Raw genomic sequence first — 20,411 nt, 5'->3', positions numbered from 1 at the left:
AGACAAATTTCTTATCATAAATCACAACCTCATTCTTAGATCGTATACCAAAAAAGTCTAAAGATCTTTAGACTCTTGACTAATAGCTGACAGTCAACTTAGTAGATAAGTATCTAATCTCAGAAGAGATCTTAACATGATTACAATCTATCATAAAATTGCTTAAATATTTTATTAGCAATGCTACTAGCTTCCTAGAAAAGGATGTGAACTACATCACTCACATGCCAGATTTAGGACAATTTTTCTTCTATAATAGAAAAGAGATTGCTGGATCTAGGATATGCATGTGTGCAATTTCGTTTTCCAAAGGGGTTGTAACAATTTATCCTCTTATTAGCAGAGCTCCTATTGCTCTACATCAATTGTTCAATTGATATTGTCTGACTTTTTAAATCTTGTGTATCTGGAAGCTGTGAAACGGTATCTCATCATGGTTTTAATTTGTATATTCCTGATTACTAATCTGGTTTATTCTCTCCTTATTTCCTCTTTTATGTTCTTTATATATTCTAGATCTGTGCTTTCCAATATAACCACTAGTCACATGTGACTATTAAAATTAAATACAATTACAATTCAATTACTCAGTCTCCCTAGTTATATTTCAAGTGCTCAATAGCTATGTGTTGCTAGTGTCTATTGGATAGTGCAAATCTAGAATATATCATTGCAGAATGCTCTATTGAACACCCAATTCTAGATACTGATCCTTGTGAATTACGTACTGCAAGTATATTCTCCAAGTTTATGGCTAGTCTTTTCACTGTCTTTTTTGGATAGGTTGATGAACAGAAGTCCCTAATTTTAATGTAGTTGAATTTATGAAAGATTTATCGAACCTCTTTACCTTAGTCATAAAAATATTTGCTTTTCTTTCCTTCTAAAAAATACAAAGTTTTGCTTTTCACACTTCAGTCCTAAATCCACCCAGAATTTAGTTTTGGGTGTGGTGTACAGTGGAAATCTATTTTCATTTTTCCAATTGTCCCAGAACCATAGACCCTCCTTTCTCCATTCTTTGTATATTAGGTTTTTATGCACACATGGCTCTTTCTCTGAGCTCTCATTATGTTTCATTAATCCCAGGCTAACCACATTATCTTAATTACTACAATTTTATAATGTAATAAAAGCTTGATATCTTGTTTTTTTTTTTTCAGAAGTGTCTTGACTGTTCTTGGCCCTTTCCATATAAATTTTAGATTTGCTTTTCAAGTTCCCCATAAAATCCTGTTAAATTTTTGATTGCAGATGTATTAAATCTATAGATCGATTTGGAATAAACCGTATGTCTGTGCTAGGTACTGTTCATGGCCCTGAGGGGGCTTTCCATCAAAATTAGAATAGAATCCAAATTCTTTATCATCACCTATAAGCCAATCCACACATGAACTGTACTTCTCTCCAGCCCCAGTTCATCTCCCACTATTCCCTTTCCCTCTGTGTGTGCCAGTCACATCATCCTTCACATTCCTTGAGCTCCCAAGCTTTCTCCTAGTTGTGTTTTTACTGGAATCTGCCCCACACCCTATGCCATATTTGCGTGACAGGCTCCCTCACTTTAAGTAGGTCTTTGCTCAATCACTTTTTCAGAGAGGCAATCATTCTATCTAAAATAGCTGTAACATAGCTCTCTAAGCTTTGCTTTAGTTTTCTCCAGAACACTCATCACTACCTAACATGTTAAAGTTTGTTTTTGTTTTTGTCTGCCTCCCTACTAGAAAGTAAGCTCCATGAACCAGGAACTCTGTCTTGTTTACTGTTATGTCTTCAGGGCCTTGCTCTGTGCCTGGAACATAGTAGGCATCTTAACAAATATGTTGAATGAAAGAAGCAAGACCAGACAAATGATCGAGAGGCTTTTGAAAAATCCCAGGCAAGATCTCTGAGTTGGTACGTGTAGCCACAACTGTCTAAAGTCTTAGAAATATTTGGTTAGTGCTTATCCATTATAATAAAAACTCCATCCAAACTACCTACAATCTTTAAAGATTTCCCAGGGAGAATAACATTTAAGCACTTAATGATTTTAGAGTCCTATTTGCCAATGCCACTCCTTATATTTCTTTATGAGGGTTTGAGCAGATTGATTTTAATTAATTTCAATTTATCAATATTTTATTTTGTGGATTACATTTATGGTGTCATAATTAAGAAGTCTCTGCCTAATCCAAGGACACAAAAATGTTCTTTTATGTTTTCTTTTACAAGATTTATAGTTTGCATTATATTTAGTTTATGATCTATCTTCAGTTAATTTTTGTATATGGTGTGAGGCATATTATTTATTTATTTTTTTTATTTATTATTTATTTTATTTTGCATATGGGTATCCAATTGCTCAACCACCATTCATTTAAGACTATCCTTCCCCCATTGAATTTCTCTGGTACCTTTGGTGAAAATCAGTAGTTAATAAATGAGTTCTATTTCTGGACTATTTATTTTATTATGTTGATCTACATGTCTATCCTTATCCTAGCACCACATTGTTTGATTATTGTGTATTTATAGAAGTTTGAAATCAGATCAGTAGTCCAATTTTGTTCATTTGGTTTCAAAGAATAGCTTATTTAAAAAAAAAAAAAAGCCTGTTGGGATTTTAATAGTGATTACATCCAATCTATAGATCACTTTGGGGAGAACTGCCATCTTAACAGTACTGAGTACTTCTATTTGGAAACATGGTATGTTTCTCCATTTGGGAAGATTAATATATTTTTTCTTATTCTTATTCCAGTCTGTTTAGGAGCTGATAGGTATAGTTTAGTGGCCATAACTGTTTGTTTTCAGCCCTCATCTCAACAGATATCTAGTAATGAATGTTTGGTTTTGTTATTTAAAAAAAAAAAAACAAACAAACTTGAAACAGGTCAGAGTTTCTTTTTCCTCTAGAAACACCTTCTTGTTTCTTATGCCTGGAGTTTCTCTGGAACCATTCTGGGGCCTGAACCTGCACTCTTCCCCCTTGGTAATTCAGCCCTTTTACATTGCCAGAGCTTTCTGTCAGACTCTGCTTCTCTACCCGATATTAATCCATTCAAACACCAAGGCCTTTTATGCAATCAGTACTCTGGACAGAGTACTTTAAGTCCTTCTGTTCACTATCATGCCCTCAAATATCCATCTTATTTGGACACTTTTCCTTTTGTTCTGTGATGTATGGGGTTGGGTGATAGTGGATGGGTAGCATGCTGGGCAAGGACTCCCAATGAGCCAGATAAGAGCTGCGGCTGATGGAGCCAGAGCCAAATGTTTCTCCTTGAAGTAAGGGACTGACCCTCAGCACCAACAGCGTCACTGGCTTGGGATGATGTTCTCTGGTGTATGTTGGAGGTCTCCTCCATGCATAGTCAAGAGACCCCACATTCTCCTTGCCACAGCGCCCTCTGCTGGAACCCTGAGATTGACCCTTTGCTGAAAGAACACTTCCAGTTCCTTGGTCTCGGAGTTATGTCAGACAGCCAGTAGATGCTCACTGAGCACCTGTTCTGTGCCAGGCATTGCTCTGGGCAGCCACGAATAAAACCGAGTCTCTGACCTTCTGGGACAGAATGTCAGAGGTAATGTACAGGAGGTAAAAATGTGAATAAATTGAATAATATCAGGTATTGATAAGAGCTCTGAAGGCAAGAAAAGGATAATGCACTACTTGACAGGATAGTCAAAGGCCTCTCTGAGGAAGGGACTCCTGAGATGAAACTGGAATGATGAGAAAAAGGGAAGAACAGTCAAGCAGGAGAATAGCACAAGTCCTGAGACGAGCATGAGCTTGGCATGTCTGGAAGATGTATTGGTTCAAAACTTTGGGGGTTCCTTGGGTAAAATTCAAAATTGGTCCCTGTACACAGAGGGCAGGGTAAGATCAAAAAAGAGGTAGACCATTGGTAGGTGGCAGTTTTAGTAAGCATGAGGACTTACACATGTGGCTTGCCTTGGATGGATGCAAGACATGTAGACCTCTGCACCTGTCTGCCAGAATCTTAAAAGTTTATAGAGGCCTTAACTGGGTTCAGTCACGTATTCAGTCCAGATGGTCTCAATAACACCTTACTCTCTCAAGGCTGCATCCTTGAAATGGCTCTTAGTAGAGGAACAGCGGAAGGAACAAACATTCCAAGGATAGGAGAGGGGTAAGAAGTCTCTGATTGCTCTGGTTTAGCTCAAGGGTCAACCAGAGGTCACATCTTCTTGATGACCTTCTCCAACAAGATGGATGGAAGATTGTCATGGCAAGATGAAAGTGGCTAAAGGGAAAGTGGAGGGGATTGAAGTTGAAAGGGAGGCATATGTTGACCATGCTGGGCTTGTAGGCCATGGCAAGGAATCTGAATTTTATTCTGGGTGTAACAGGAAGTAAGGGGATGACAGGTGGTGAGTGACGTAATTTGAATTCCTAGATTCTCCAGCAGTGAAACATGCTCACTCTAGATTGCATTGCTTGGCTTGGGGCTAGGAGGCCTGCATGCAGAAAAGACATCAGAAAAATTATCTTCTACATAGCTACAGAATCCAACAATGGTGAGTTGGGGGACACCTCCTAATAAACAGCAAGACCTCGAAGCCATGGCTACTTGTATGGATATTAGCCTGCATGGAACTGTGTCTCTAAGATAAGAGGTTTGAACCTTACTTTGGCATCCTTGGTGAACCCAGCTCACAGGTCTGCCCAGGTAAAACTTCCCCCATCCCTACCAGCTGGGGCTAAGCATGACTTTTATGCCACCGTTGTTTTTATAAACTTCTATATTAAAGTGTTTCTCATATGGTATTGAAGTTATTTACTTACATGTTTCCTATTTAACTGGATGATGAGTTACTTTGGGACAGGTCCCAAGTTGTTCAACTCTGCTCTGTGCTTGGGACACAGATGACTGGTTAAGTGAGATATTTGTGTGGGGTACAATTGAGGACAATCTTAAATAACTATGGCATTTGGCTTTATTCCTGGAGCAACTCATTGCTGTTCCACGCTTAACAAAGACTTTTTTGAAACATAGTATTAATGGTGGATTCACCATTGATGAGCATGTGGCCCATCTAGTCTAGAGATTTTTACTCTTATTCCAAGCCACATCATCTGAGATTTGGGACAAACTGGGCTGGATTCTCATAGAACAACTGGGCACAGTCTATATCAAGGGCCACCATAGGAAATAGCCATAGTAGAATTCATTTTTTTTGCAGCTTTGAGATATAATTGACAAATTACACTATGTAAGTTTAAGGTGTACAAAATGACTTTACATATGTGTGTGTGTATAAATGATTAACACAATAAGGTTATTTAACATATCCATCATCTCACATAGTAGCCTTTTTTGCGCTTTATTTTTATTATTTTAATTTATTGATTTATTTTTTATGGTGATATTAGTTAATGAAATCCAATACATAGTGGCCTTTTTATGTGTGTGTGGTGAGAACATTTAAGATCTACTCTCCTAGCAACTTTCAAGTATACAGACAGATTTGTTAACTATAGTCACCATACCCTACATTGACCACCAGAACTTATTCATCTTATTGTAGTAAAATTCTTGATTCTCTCCACTGCAGGGATGCAATGGAGGGCTTTATCCATTCATCACAGAGAACATTCTTGGGAAGAACTCATACAAGATATTTCTCTTAGAAAGAGTTCTGCTTCTCTTGAATAATCAACTTCTCTATACCTTAGGGACAGTGTGATATATGTCTAATCATGTTTCCTTTTGCTTTTGACACTTAGGTAGCTTAGTGCCAAATTTGCAGCCTATTTCTAGTAACCATAAAGATGACCAGCACAGGGATTAAGACTTTAGGCTTTGAAGTCAGGCAAACCTGAATTGAAATCTCACCTCTGCCATTTCTTAACTGTGACTGTAGACCACTTATCTAGTTTTTTTCCAAGTATTTATAAAATGGGCATAATTACATTATTTACTTTGGGATGTTATTTTGTTGGGAAAATTAAGGGATACAATGCATAAGTCCTGGCACAACAATCAACAGAATTACAATTATTTTCATCTTATGGTAAGCAGTTCTGCACATTCAGATTCCTCCTACTTTTAGTATTTTCTGGTCCTTAAGATAAAATACACACTCACACACATGCACTCTTTTCTGTTTCAGAATTGTATAAAGTGATTATATATGTATATGTATGCATGTATATCGGCTATACTAACCCTAGAGATAAGAGCTCTGGAATACTTACCAAAGTGATAATTAAATCTGCATCTGGGAGGTTCTCCCTCTCGACGCAGGATAGCATATTTGGACAAACTGGGTTGGATTCTCATAAAACAAAAGGGAGTATATTTTATATATCTGACAAGATTAGGAAAATATAAAAAAGATGTGTGTCCTGCTTGAGGCATTCATTACTTAGGGTGATCCTTGGTCATCACAAATTCATTACTATTAATGTTTTCTGATATCCCCTCTAACAATAAATCTATTTGGATTTAAAGGGCAGCACTTAATTCCAAAGTAATTAAGTAATCTTGTCTTTAGCTTCCATTTGGGTTCAAATAAATTCAAACATTGCAGATCTATTAGAGTGACATAATGTCCTAATGTCCGATACATTAACATAATTTAAGAAATCTCAAACTTGATAAATATGTCTTCATATTTTATAAAATAGAATTTAAAAACATATTTTATAAAATATAAATTTAAAAACATTTTTATTGTTGAAATCAGTTTACTTTTGCTTCGAGACACTTCATGTTCATCAAGGATTTACCTGAGCTATATCAGGGATTGCTTTGCCAAATGTTTGTCTAATTTAACTTTTTTATAGTTTTATTGAGGTATAAATGATGCACAACTTGCACATATTTAAAGTATATGCTTATACACATGAAACCATCACCAAAATACAAGATAATAAACATTTCCCTCACCCCTTAAAGTTGTCCTGCCTTTTATAATCCATCCCACTTCATTCCCTCTCCTTGCCTCTGTCTCCAAGTGACCACTGATTTGCTTTCTCATTAGATTAGTTTGCTATGATGTCACCGAGTTATCATTCTACAATAGAAATCTAATCATGTCATGCCCATGTAGAACACCTATAGGAAGAATCTAAAGTTCTTAGCAGAGCAAAGAACCTATAGGAAGAATCTAAAGTTCTTAGCAGAGCAAAGAACTTTAGAATGACTAATGACTAATCCTTCATTAGTCATTCATTCTTTCAACAAATGTTTACTAAGTGCTGATTACCTCCAAGGCTCTACACTACCTGCCTAAGTATGAAGGTATGGTGATAAACCAGAGAGACATGGCCTGTAATTATGGTCTGGATAAGCATGAAATTGTTATGAAAGAAATAACTAGGGTGCTGTGATTGAGTCCTGGAGCAGGGGTGGATGTCAAAGAAAGCCTTTCTAAGGAGGTAATGTTTACACTGTCTAAAACATAAGACATAAATCGCCATGGGAAGAGGTATAGCCATCAAGTGCAAACATATAGTCACAGGGATGTAAAGTACAACATAGGGACATATAGTCAATAATACTATAACTATGTATTGTTTCAGTGGGGTCCTAGACTTATCAAAGGGATTACTTCATAAGGTATATAAATGTCTAATCACTATGCTGTATACCTGAAACTACTACAATATTGAATATCAACTAATTTTTTAAAAAACAACTCTACGAGCTAGGTATTATTACTATCTCTACCATATAGATGAAGAAACTAAGGTCTAGAAATGTATTTCACCCCAGTTACACAATGAGTAAATAGAAGAGTCAGGATTTCAACCTAGATAGTCCAGTTTGTACTTTAACTACTAAGTCTTTTTTGCCCTTCAAGACTGATAATAGTAGTAACATTTATTGAGCACTCCCTACATGCCAGGCTTTCTTCTTAACTCTTGATATGAATTAACTCATTGACTCCTCCGACTCTTTTGAGGCAGATACTGTCAGTCCTCACAACAACACACTTGTTGGTGCTCAGACCATGACTCTGTTGAGTAGGGTCCATGTCCTTTCCCAGTCAGCAATCCCAACGCCTCCCACACCCAGAAGTTTCTCAACAAATAGACGTTTTCTGAATGAATGAATAAACCAGCAGACCTAGTGTCTTCCTTTTGGCTCAGGATTCAAACTTCAAGAGTATACAGTGCCCAAGAATAGTAGCTTAGAGGAAATTATGATAATGGATTGTAAGTCTGTTGCAGTAAATACACACCGAGAACTGATTAATATAAAGACTGGCTTAATATTTTCTGCATTTCAAATGTGAGATAAGGAAATTCCTTTATGTATCAGAGATTGTATTATGTATTAGAAGATGTACTAACCAAACCCCTCTGACAGCAAAATAGGTACAAAGGGCTGCTTTCAAGCTAGCTCCCATAATAAATTTAATCTATGTTTAAATATGACACAGCCAACAAAAATACATTGACGTATAAAACCATCTACATCTTTTGTCTAGCTATTCTGTTCTTTCACTTGACAGCAAATATTAAGACACAATAGGTAAGTTTAAAATATCAGAAGAGTATGCCTTCAGGAGTGATCAGGCCAGGCTCAGTATAGAAAGCAATGCATGTCCACGATACAAAAATTCAAAAGTTTGGAAACCCTGACACATCCACTCTTCCACCTGTGTGTCCCTTGGCTGCCTGGCAAGATGAAGCCTAAACTGATGTATCAGGAGCTGAAAGTGCCTGATGAGGAGCCAGCCAGTGAGCCCAAAGCATGAAAGGCTGCAGAGAAAAAAAGCCTGCTGGGTGGGTCCTGCTGGTCCTCATCCTGGCAGTTGTAGGGTTTGGTGCTCTGGTGACTCAGCTGTTCTTATGAAAATACAGCAATCTGCATTTCCTTGGGTCCTAACAGCACCCAGTCCTGTACTATGACCCCTGTGAAGCCATGCTGGTGGAGAGCATCCCCCAGGGCCTGGACTTCCCCAATGCCTCCACAGGTGACCCCTCTACCAGCCAGGCCTGGCTGGGCCTGCTCACAGGGGCCCACAGCAGCCTAGACATCGTTTCTTTCTACTTAACCCTCACCAACAATAATATCCACACTTGGGAGCCCTCTGTCCAGGAGCTAATAGACCCTAGCATCTGAGGTATGAAGATCCACATTGCCATTAGCAACTTCAGCCCCAGGAGGATATGCAGGTCCTGCTGCAGAGCACTGCCTAGGTCTGCATGGTGTACATGCAGAAACTGACCCATGGCATCCTGAACACCAAGTCCTGGGTGATGGACCAGATCTACTTCTATATTGGCAGTGCCAACATGAACTGGCACTCCCTGACCAAGGTCAAGGAGCTAGATGTGGTCATGTACAACTACAGCTGCCTAGCTCAAGACCTGACAAAAAATCTTCGGACACTACTAGTACCTGGGTCAGGCAGGCAGCTCTGGCCCTAGCCCTATGATACCTACTACAATCAAGAGACACCAGTGGAGATCTGCCTCAACAGAACCCCTGCTCCGGCCTATCTGGCAAGTGTACCCCCACCACTGTGTCCAAGTGGTCATACCCCAGACTTGAAGGCCCTGCTCAATGAGGTGGATGATGCCCAGAGTTTCATCTACATTGTGGTTAGGAATTACTTGTCCACTTCTCCCACCTGCGCAGGTTCTGGCCTGCCATCGATGATGGACTGAGGTGGGCTACCATCAAGGTGCCTGCTGATCAACTGCTAGGGACACTCTGGCTATCTAGGGAGGGCCTTCCTGCTCTCCCTGGCTGCCCTACCTGAAAGTCTTTGTTGTCCCTGTAGATGAGGCCTAGGCCCAAATCCCATATGACAGTGTCAACCACAAGTACATGGTGACCAAACATGCCACCTACATCAGAACATCCAACTGGTTCAGCGGCTACCTCGTGGAGATGGTGGGTACTCACTGCTGGTGACACAAAACATGTGAGGCTGCCTGTGGAGCCAGCTGGGAACTGTCTTCCTGAAGGACTGGGCCTCTCCTTACAGCCATGACCTCAACACTTCAGCCAACAATGTGGGCAACGCCTGTCACCCGCTCTGAGGCACAGCCTGGACAACAGGCTGAGGCCTGCAAGGTCCCTGTGAACACAGATATCCTGAGTCCTGGTCTCTGTCCCTGTGTCCCCTGCTTCTGTCTGCCCCATTGTGATTCCTCAGCACCCCCTGCTCTCCCATCCCTACTTCCACCCTCCACGAGCCTGATGTTATGGCCTCAGGACCCATCCAAGCTGGGAAAGAGATCAGCCAAAGAAGTGGGGTATGCTGGGCTGGCCCCCCCAGCCCACCCCCTTCCCAGGACAAAGAGGGCCCAAGATTATAATAATAAGTAAATAATCTGTCTGCAAAAAAAAAAAAAGAAAGAAAGAAAAAAAATGTTTAAAATGTCATTTAAATCCAGAATAAGTTCATAACCTTAAAAAACAAATTAGGAAGTAGTCAATGGTAATTAGAGAAAGAATAAACTCCTTTAAGTCTAAAGGAATGATACAAAATTAATTTATCCAAACAAATAATAACTACTATTGCCTTGTCAGTTCTGGATTCCTAATTTTGTAATGGGTTGTGAAATTGATACAGCAAGCCTCAGATTTTAGTCCATTGACTATGTTGGAGAATTCCCTAAAAAGGGATTGGAAAAAGAAAATAGTCTTTCAAAGGCCAGCTCTGTAAAGAGCAAAGGAAACTAAGCGAAAAGGCAGAGAAAGGAAAGGAAATGGTATTTGCTCAATATCTACTAAGTGTCAAGTGATTTACCTACACTTAAGACTCAATTTGACAAAGTAGGATAATACCTGGTTCACGTTTTTCCTTTAGAGAAATTAAAAGTTAAAAATGTTAAGTAAAATATACTGGTCGTAGAACTGGTATAAAGCAAAGTTGGGAATCTGATATGATTGTGTTTTATTCTAAATTTCATACTCTTCACTGTTAACACACTGCCTTAGGTCTCTAAAAGGATTTATTGATAAATTTGACATAATTGACACATGTAACGTAAAGGCAGTTTGTTTGTAGGAGCTAACCCAACATTCATTCCTACCCTTATACTTCTACATTAACAGTTACAAGTCATATTTCACTGTCTCTTTCAGCTCTTCCAAAGAGGCTCCTGAGAGCCTCGTACTAATGGAATTCTGAAGGCCAAATCTACCAAATTATCAGACTTGCCTCAATAAGTGTCTCCTTCCCTATAGTCAAAGCCTATCTGAAAACAAATAGGCTCATACTTATAAAGTAAACTGAAGGGGACTTTGTAAATATTTTTTTCTAAAATAAATCTTCCTATCAGATTGGCAAATTTTTTAAAGTCTGACAATACTAAGTGCTGCTGAGGATACAGAATTGTGGGAGCTCTCCTACACTGGTGGTGTGATTTTAAGTTAGTAAAATCACTTTGGAAAGCAATTTGGCCAAGTTTAGTAAAGTTTCAGATACATCCCACAATTCTATTCCTAGGTGCATTTCCTAGAGACGTTCTCACACACTTATACAAGGATATATATGAATGTTTTTATTGCTAGTGGGAAGGGAAAATGGTGTAGCTGCTATAGAAAACAATATGGCAGTTCCTCAAAAATTTTAAAATTAGAATTAACATGTGGTCAAGCAATTCCACTTTTGAGTATATATTCAAAAGATTTGAAAGCAGAGTCTCTAACAGATCTTTGTACACCCATGTTCGTAGCACCGTTATTCATCAAAAGCCACAAGATAGAATCAACTCAAGAGCCTATTGACAGATGAATGGATAAACAAAATGTTTTAAGTACATACAATAGAATATTATTCATCTTTTAAAAGGAAAGAAATTTCAATAGATGCTACAACATAGATGAACCTTGAGGACATGTTCAGTGAAATAAGCCAGTGACAAAAAGACAATTCCATTTATATGAGATACCTAAAATAGTCAAATTCATAGGAACAGAAGGTAGAATGGTGGTTGGCAGGGCCTGGGGGGAGGAGGGAATGGGAAGTTACTGTTAAATGGGTACAAAGTTTCTGTTTTAGAAGATGAAAAAAGTTATGAAGATGGATGGTGGTGATGACTGCACAAAAATGTGAATGCACTTAATGTCACTGAAACATACACTTAAAAATGGTTAAGGTGAAAATGTTTAAAAATAAAATAAATTTAAAATTTAAAAAGCTGCTTTTAGCAGCTTTAACAGTGAAAAATTAGGAACACCCTAATGTTAAATTCTAGTATCCTATAGCTGAATACCATATAGCAGCTAAAGCAGTAAAATTAGAGCTACAGCCTAAACAGATAAATCTTAAACACAATATAAATAGAAAAATACAAATAAAAGAAAAAAAGGAAGTTGTAGGATAATATGCAGAGTATGATATTTACATAAAGTCTAAAAATGTGTCTTAGTCTGTTCAGGCAGCTATAACAGAATACAATGGGGGTGGCTTTTAAACAGAAATTTATTTCTCACAGTTCTGGAGGCTGAGAAGTCCAAGATTAAGGTGTCATCGGATTTGATGTCTGGTAAGGGTCCACTTCCTCTGTTCCCACATGCGGCAAAAAGTCTCTGTGAGGTCTCTTTTATAGGCGCACGAATCTCATTCTTGAGGGCTCTGCTTTCATAACCTGATCACCTCCCAAAGTCCCCACTTCCAAATACCATTACATTGGGAATTAGGTTCCAACATATGAATTTTGGGGGACACGTTCAGTCTATAGCAACATACAACATTTATGGAACCATAAATTTATATTATTAGTTGTAAAAGATGCCCAGGGTTAATAACATCAAATTCAGGTTGGTGTTAAAAAACAAACAACTAACACACATCATACAAGTCCAGTCAACTGAGTTTTGACAAAGGTGTAAAAGCAATTCAATATAAAAAGTATAGTGTTTCCATGCTACTGGAACAATTAGACATGTAAAGGGAAAAAATGAACTTCAACTTAAACCTCAAACCTTATACAAAATGAATGATTTAAGTGTGGAGAAAACACAGGAGAAAATCTTTGGGACCTAGGGCTAGATGACAAGTTCTTAGACAAGACACCAAAAGCACAATCTATTTGAGAAAAGAACCAATAAATTTAACTTAATCAGAACTTTTAAATTTGTGTGAAAGGTGCTGTTAAGAGAAGAAAGCAAAGAAATGGGAAACTGGAGGCCTTTAGGAGGTTTACAGAGCAGATTAGGTAGAAAGAAAGCTAGAAGGGTGAGAGGTTGGACTCTGAGAGTAGGTTACTGGGGTTTAAGAAAGTCGAGTTCAATCAGCTTCAGATGATAACAAGGTTCACTGCTGAAGTGAAATTGAGGTGATAGTTGAAGAGATCAGGTAAGAGTGGTATAAGAGGGCATTGAGACTTTATCAGAGTAACAAACTTTTGTATTTCAAGTCACTATCAAGAAAGTGAAAACTCGTAGAATGGGAAAAAATATTTGCAAACCACATATCTAAGAACTTGTATCTAGAATATATAAATAACTCTCAAAATTCAAAAAGATAAATGGTCCAATTACAAAATGGGCAAAAAACATGAACAGACATTTCAGCAAATAGGATATACACATGGCAAATAAGCACGTAAAAACATGTTCAACATCATTAATCAGTAGGGAAATGCAAATTAAAACTACAACAAAATATCAATACATATATATTAGAATAGCTAAAGCAAAAAAATAATAATACAAATGCTGTGAATCTGCAGAGAAACTGCACTTCCCATACACTCAGGGTGGGAATGTAAATAGTACACCCACTCTGGAAATAGCTTGGCAGTTTCTTAAAAACCTAACCATATACTTACCATATGACCCAGCAATTATACCAGCTACCTACCATATACCCAGCATTCATCCCAAGGAAACGAAAACGTATGTTCACACAAAAATGTGTACATGAATCTTCACAGCAGCTTTACTTGTAACGGCCCAAAACTGGAAATATCCCCAAAGTCCATCTATTGGTGAATGGATAAATCAACTATGGTATATCCATACCCTGGAATGCTACTCAGCAACCAAAGGAATGAAAATATATTGGATAAATATCAAAGGAATTGGGGGAAATTGGGCGAAGGTTTGAATGAGACCTCTCTGCACCATTTTTGAAACTTCCTATGAATCTATAATTATTTAAAAATAAAAAATAAATCATTATGGAAGTGCAAATCAAAAGCACAAGGAAATATCACCTCACACTCTTAAGATGGCCACTATAAATATAAAATAAAATAAAAAACAGAAAGTAACAACTGCGGTGAGGATGTGGAGAAATTGGAACCTTTGTGCATTGCTGGTGGGAATGTAAAATAGTATAGCTACTATGTAAAACAGTATAGAAGTTCCTAAAAGAAGTAAAAATAGAAATAAGCTCACTTCTGTATATGCAAAAGAACTGAAAGCAGGATCTTAAAGAGATATTTGCACATTCATGTTTATTGTAACATTATTCAGCCAAGAGATGGAAGCAACCCAAATATCCACAGACAGAGGAATGGATAACACAAAATGTGGTATATACATAAATGCAATATTAGCCAGCCTTTAAAAAGAAGAAAATTTTTTTCTTTCTTTTTTCTTTCATCACATCGTGGTTGAACATTGAAGACATTATGCAAAGTGGCATAAGCCAGTCACAAAAAGACAAATATTGTATGATTTCATTTTTGCAAGGTATCTAAAGTTGTCAAAGTCACAGAAACAGAAAGTAGAATGATAGTTATCAGGGGCTGGAGGGGAATAAATGGGGAAATGTGGTTCAGTGGTATAGAGTTTCAGTTCTGCAAGATGAAAAATTTCCAGAGATGTGTTATACAACGTGAATATAGTTAACGCCTACTGAATTGCACATTTAAAAACAGGAAGACAGTAAATTTTATATTGTATTTTTTACTACCATAAAAAATTTTAAACTGAAGCAAAATAGTGAAATGTCAAGATTTAATAAAATTGGGTGGTAGTTTTATGGTGTTATCTCCAACTTTCACGTTTGCGATATTTCATAATAAAAACATTTTTTAAGTAGATATTTTGAAATGGACAGATTTCTGTAATTTCGAGGCCCAATATAAAGACAACATAGAATTTTGCTGTGCTCATTTGGGCATTCCATATCAAAGTGTTGTGTCCAGAATAACCAGACCCAACTTGAGTGCTCTTAACCAGGAGACAGTTTATTAGCCGGCGGCTGTCCTTGCAAAGGAGCAGCCTCGAAATGCCAAGATACAAGGTTTTTAAGCCCCAAATCCCATTCCTCATTCTGTCTTAAACACAAAGGTCCATCTTTCTCCTATTCACTACCTGTCAACCCACTGGTCAGGTGTGCAAGCGGGAAGTACAGAAGCAGAAAGCTTGTGTTAGAATGTTATGTTCCTATGGGTGATTGCCTATGTTCCCATGGACAATAGCCGGTGTTCCCATGGGCGATGGCCAAATAGTAATTTTCAGCTTATATACAATTGATTATTTTTCATGCCACGCAAGCAAGCAGGGTTACACAGGCTAAAATTGGCAGTTAGCGTATGAGCTCATTGTTACAAGTTTCATGATTAACAGAGTGTGGTTAGGGGTTCCAGAAACTAGGCCTAAGTTATGGACTTCCTTTGTCCAGTTTCAGGTTTTAATTATTCTTTAACCCTTTCACATTTCAGCAGGCCATTACAAAAGTTTCTAACTTGTTGGTAATTAGGAGTTAGTCTCATAATTCTGCTGAGATAGTCAAATGAGGAAATGACAAACCAGGCTAACTCCATATGTTAAATATCAACTGATAATGTCAAGAAAACAATTGTGAATTTATAATTGGAACCAGTTTTTCTTATAGATTTTTACAAAAAGACATCTAGCCAAGTAAAATCACTTAGACTCTCAGAATCAATTCCTGTTTCTTTCAAAGGAACTGCCTAGGCAAAAACTACTAGCCTAAAGAGATTAAGTAGTGTCTTTCTGTTTTCTATTTTAGGGTCTAAGGCTGTTGCAAAGTCGTTTTTCTCCTAGCTGAACAAAAGGAAAAATTGCACTTTATTCATTGAACAAACATTTATTGAGCACAATGCCAAGTTCTGTGCTAGATTACCAAACTACTGATCTTTGGGATTTTGTCATTCTCTTCTTTTTTCACAAATTACCTTTTACATTTTATTACCACAAATGATATTATTAAGTTTCATTTATATATAGACTGTAAAAAATTCCTCATTTATTATACAAGAACAGTGCGCGCCTTACTGCTGAAACATTTTGCTTTGTTGAGGTTACCAAATGACCTACTTTGGCAAAACATTAAACCAGGAAGCTGAATGACTCACTTCTGGCAACTGCGAGAAATCCCAGCAGTCATCATTATCAATCATGAGATCGCCTCTCTGGATCATTCTACCAATCAACATGTATGACTCAGGAGAAGCCGCCAGTTGATGAAACAAACTCAGACTCAATGTTAGGTTTACAAAAATGAAAAGATGTATTTTGTAAAACAAACATTTTATCAACTACCTCCAAGACCAAAATTATCTCAAAGAAACTTTATTTCCTGATTATTCAAGTAAGTAGATCTTACCAATTTTAGTAAATTTAACTTAAAGCTGAGCAGGTGGTAACTCGTCATATACCTTTCTATATTGTACATTTATCGACAATTTCTTAATGTTATGCTTAGAATTGTTGTAACGACTAAACTTTTCTAAGTGATATCTAGCTAATTCCTATTAATGCAAATCTTTACTTTTTACGAGGTTGGTATTACATGACACACAGCCATTTGCATGTTTACACCCCCATCTCCATGACTCAGACACAGGGCTGCGTGGCACCAGAACTAAACAACCTTGCCTTATTTAAGTTCCTCGGGTTATCTCTTTGCGGGACGAATAGCCACACCCAGGGTGTAGGAAAAACAGATACGTGGTCCTGGCTAGTTAACCCCATCTTTAGTTGTAACTTACCCAATAAACACATTAATGGGAGAAATACTATCTCCTACTTTCTTGTACATGAATTCCCCGTCTCTTGAAGGTTTTCAGATTCCTAGCCCACAATTCTTTTTCCCTACCAGTGTTTGGAGAAACAGCAAGGAGAAATAATGGATTTGCGGGTTTCGCCAGAGCCAGATCTAAGCCGAGCCACCGTGTCACCTAGAGTCGGAGCTTCGTCGCTCTGGGAGCCAGGCGAGAAGCCTCCAGTTAAGGGTTGAGGCCCCACATAATGGGCCAGCACTAGAGTCTTGATTTAGTCTCTCCTCGGAGCCCTTATGAGGATCGAGTACAACAAAAGCACTCTAATTATAATGAAACCCGATTAAAGCTCTACAGTCCTGCTATTACCAAGAGCCAAAATGAAAACCTGCCAATTGTGTAACGAGCGCGCAGTTTTTAAAATCTCGGGGAGGTGAGCTTGTGTTTCACAGTGGACACTGGGAAAAACAGCTGCCGGCCACGCCGTCCCGCTTCTGAGCACCTCCAAACCGAAACCGGGGAGGCCTTCCCGGAAAGTCGCCGCCAATCCCCTTGCTTCCTGCTGTAAGGATCAAAAACACGGACTCGGGAGGTTGGGGTTTAAAGACAGGAATGGAGTATCCCTCCACCATCTCCAACCGGAAATAGCCTATCTCGCTAAGGCGCTTCTCCGCGGCGCACGCGCACTCAGTCACTTAGCAACGTCGGCTCTCCCAGCCCGGAGCCCAGCAACAGCCGAGCCGCCGTGTCCCCCACCAATCAGCGCCGGCCTCGCCTTCACTCGCTTGACCAATCAGCGCCGGCGCCGCAAAGAAGTTTCCAGAGCTTTCGAGGACGGGCCCCTTAACTTGAATTCATCCGCCTGATAATTTTCCTACTTTTTCCTAAAGGAGGAAAAAGATAGCCTGGAGTGAAGGAAGCTGATTTGGTAGAATTATTTTTTCCGGCTCTGAGGAATTGGGGGCTTACTGGAAGGACCTAACTAAGCTGTGGGGGTTGGGAGGGTGAGGCCGAGCGAACTACTTTTAGCGGCGCATGGAGACAGAGACTGCGTAGGAAGTGATGTGTGACGCAACAGACGTTGCATAAATCTCAGCTCCGCCGACCGGTCTAGTCAGAAGTTACTGGTGGTTTGCTGTTTGTCTGCTTGTTCTCGTAGTATATTCTCGTTCGTCAGCAGGTAGTGGCTCGCAGGTTTCGAGACCTGGGATGGGTGGAGAGTTGGTCTAAGTGAGGTGAAGCTGGCCAGTTCTTGGGCCAGTGTGGAACTTGGGGTGAGGAGCCGGGGCGGGGCACGGGGGATGGGCAGGCAGGTGACGCGGCGCCGCGGCGCCACAGCGCCACAGCTCAGGCTTTGCCGGAAGAGTGGGCCTTGTTTACGTGTAGGGAGTGGGGGCGGTTGCCGTGCGCGCGGACAGAGACTAACGGATATTTAACCGATGGAGATTCCATCGTGTCTGCTTCAGAGGGGGAAGGCGGAAAAACGGTAGTGTGGCTTGTAGAAATCTTTAAATTTCGAATCGCAACTTGGAGGTGTCTCTCCCTACCTCCGTGTAAACGGAGATTTGAATTTTCCGTGTCCTTTGGGGCTTTTTTACGTGCTGTGCATTTGGTTTTGGGAAAATTGATGGTGGTGAGGGGAGCACTTAGCGGAGTGCCTGGTATAGTTACGGAAGAAAGCTCTGAAGGGTAACTTAAGAAAGCATTTTTGATCTTCTAGGCGGGTTAAGTTGAAGTCTTGAGTAAAGAATTTTGTATTAAATGACCGTATAGTAAAAACTGAGGGAAGTTTGTGAGATAGATAATTTAAGGAGTTTATTTTGAAGAAATGACTAAATATGAAAGTAATAAGAGAAAAAATCCTGAAATTGTGTTTTTGCTTTCTAAATTTTATAGGTCAAAATGCAAATCTTCGTGAAGACCCTGACCGGCAAGACCATCACCCTGGAGGTGGAGCCAAGTGACACCATCGAGAATGTGAAGGCCAAGATCCAGGATAAGGAAGGTATCCCCCCTGACCAGCAGAGGCTCATCTTTGCAGGCAAACAGCTGGAAGATGGCCGCACTCTTTCTGATTACAACATTCAGAAAGAGTCGACCCTGCATCTGGTCCTTCGTCTGAGGGGTGGTATGCAGATCTTCGTGAAGACCCTGACCGGCAAGACCATCACCCTGGAGGTGGAGCCAAGTGACACCATTGAGAATGTGAAGGCCAAGATCCAGGATAAGGAAGGTATCCCCCCTGACCAGCAGAGGCTCATCTTTGCAGGCAAACAGCTGGAAGATGGCCGCACTCTTTCTGATTACAACATTCAGAAAGAGTCGACCCTGCATCTGGTCCTTCGTCTGAGGGGTGGTATGCAGATCTTCGTGAAGACCCTGACCGGCAAGACCATCACCCTGGAAGTGGAACCCAGTGACACCATCGAGAATGTGAAGGCCAAGATCCAGGATAAGGAAGGCATCCCCCCAGACCAGCAGAGGCTCATCTTTGCAGGCAAGCAGCTGGAAGATGGCCGCACTCTTTCTGATTACAACATTCAGAAAGAGTCGACCCTGCATCTGGTCTTGCGTCTGAGGGGTGGTATGCAGATCTTCGTGAAGACCCTGACCGGCAAGACCATCACCCTGGAAGTGGAACCCAGTGACACCATCGAGAATGTGAAGGCCAAGATCCAGGATAAGGAAGGCATCCCCCCAGACCAGCAGAGGCTCATCTTTGCAGGCAAGCAGCTGGAAGATGGCCGCACTCTTTCTGATTACAACATTCAGAAAGAGTCGACCCTGCACCTGGTCCTACGTCTGAGGGGTGGCTGTTAATTCTTTAGTCTTGCATTCATAGTGCCCAATGATGGCATTACTCTGCACTCTAGCCACTTGCCCCAATTTAAGTTTAGAAATTACCAGTTTCAGTAATAGCTGAACCTGTTGAAAGTGTTAATAAAGGTTTTGTTGCATGGTAGCATATTTTGTGTCTTTTGTCATGAAATTATGTAGTGATGTGGGGATTCTTAACTGGTTAAAATGGTGTACAAGGGAGGGATTTAACTTTCAGATGGTTGATGTGAGCAAAATTAAGTCATTTGACTTTGGTAGATATGGGATGTGCTGAGGTGTGGGAACTAGATTAAGCCTTGTAGTTATTTGTTAACTCTTAAGTTTTTCTTGTGAGTGCATTACACGCAAGTGTTTAGGTAGTGAAATAGAACCGCAATACTCTGCTGTATGTGAGCTCAGCCAAGAATCAACTGGAGCCCTAGTCAAGTTTTGAAAGAAGGCTGGCTGGTGAGAAAGATTACAAAAAGTGAAAAGTATATTCTGATGTAAAGCACCTTACACAGGTATGTTAGGTAGCAAAGACGGTTTCTAACAAATGTTAATGACTAAGCTTTACATTATTGTAAAAGGTAAGATTGCAACAACAAATGAGATTCTCTTAATTTGGGACTTGATAAGTATTCTCTAACACAAGCAGTTCGTGTGCTGCCATACCAATAAACACTAGGCAGTC

The 20,411-nt window shown here is 39.5% G+C and overlaps 1 protein-coding gene and 1 pseudogene across 4 annotated transcripts; both read left to right on the top strand.

Annotated features, from left to right (window-relative positions):
• The first annotated feature begins 8,559 nt into the window (after positions 1–8,559).
• LOC120589924 (5'-3' exonuclease PLD3-like) lies at positions 8,560–10,009 on the top strand (annotated as a pseudogene).
• Positions 10,010–17,716: 7,707 nt separating this feature from the next.
• On the top strand, positions 17,717–19,865 carry UBB (ubiquitin B). Of its 4 annotated transcripts, none has more exons than XM_039847430.1 (2): positions 17,717–17,828; positions 18,797–19,865. In XM_039847430.1, the coding sequence occupies exon 2, from the start codon at positions 18,803–18,805 to the stop codon at positions 19,718–19,720; it is 918 nt and encodes a 305-aa protein (XP_039703364.1). In that variant the 5' UTR covers positions 17,717–17,828; positions 18,797–18,802; the 3' UTR covers positions 19,721–19,865. The 4 variants fall into 4 exon arrangements, with proteins under 4 accessions (XP_039703364.1, XP_039703361.1, XP_039703363.1 ...); XM_039847427.1 differs by lacking the exon at positions 17,717–17,828 and adding an exon at positions 17,908–18,080; XM_039847429.1 differs by lacking the exon at positions 17,717–17,828 and adding an exon at positions 18,156–18,174.
• The last annotated feature ends 546 nt before the right edge of the window (positions 19,866–20,411 follow it).

Source organism: Pteropus medius, unplaced genomic scaffold, assembly GCF_902729225.1.
Source record: "Pteropus medius unplaced genomic scaffold, Ma_sr-lr_union100, whole genome shotgun sequence".
In the NCBI taxonomy this organism is placed as follows: Eukaryota; Metazoa; Chordata; class Mammalia; order Chiroptera; family Pteropodidae; genus Pteropus; species Pteropus medius.
Note: the sequence above shows the minus strand (reverse complement) of the source record. Positions and strands in the feature narration are given on the sequence as shown.

Coding starts and splice junctions, on each gene's coding strand:
- UBB (XM_039847430.1), top strand. CDS start 18,803: ATGCAAATCTTCGTGAAGACCCTGACCGGCAAGACCATCACCCTGGAG.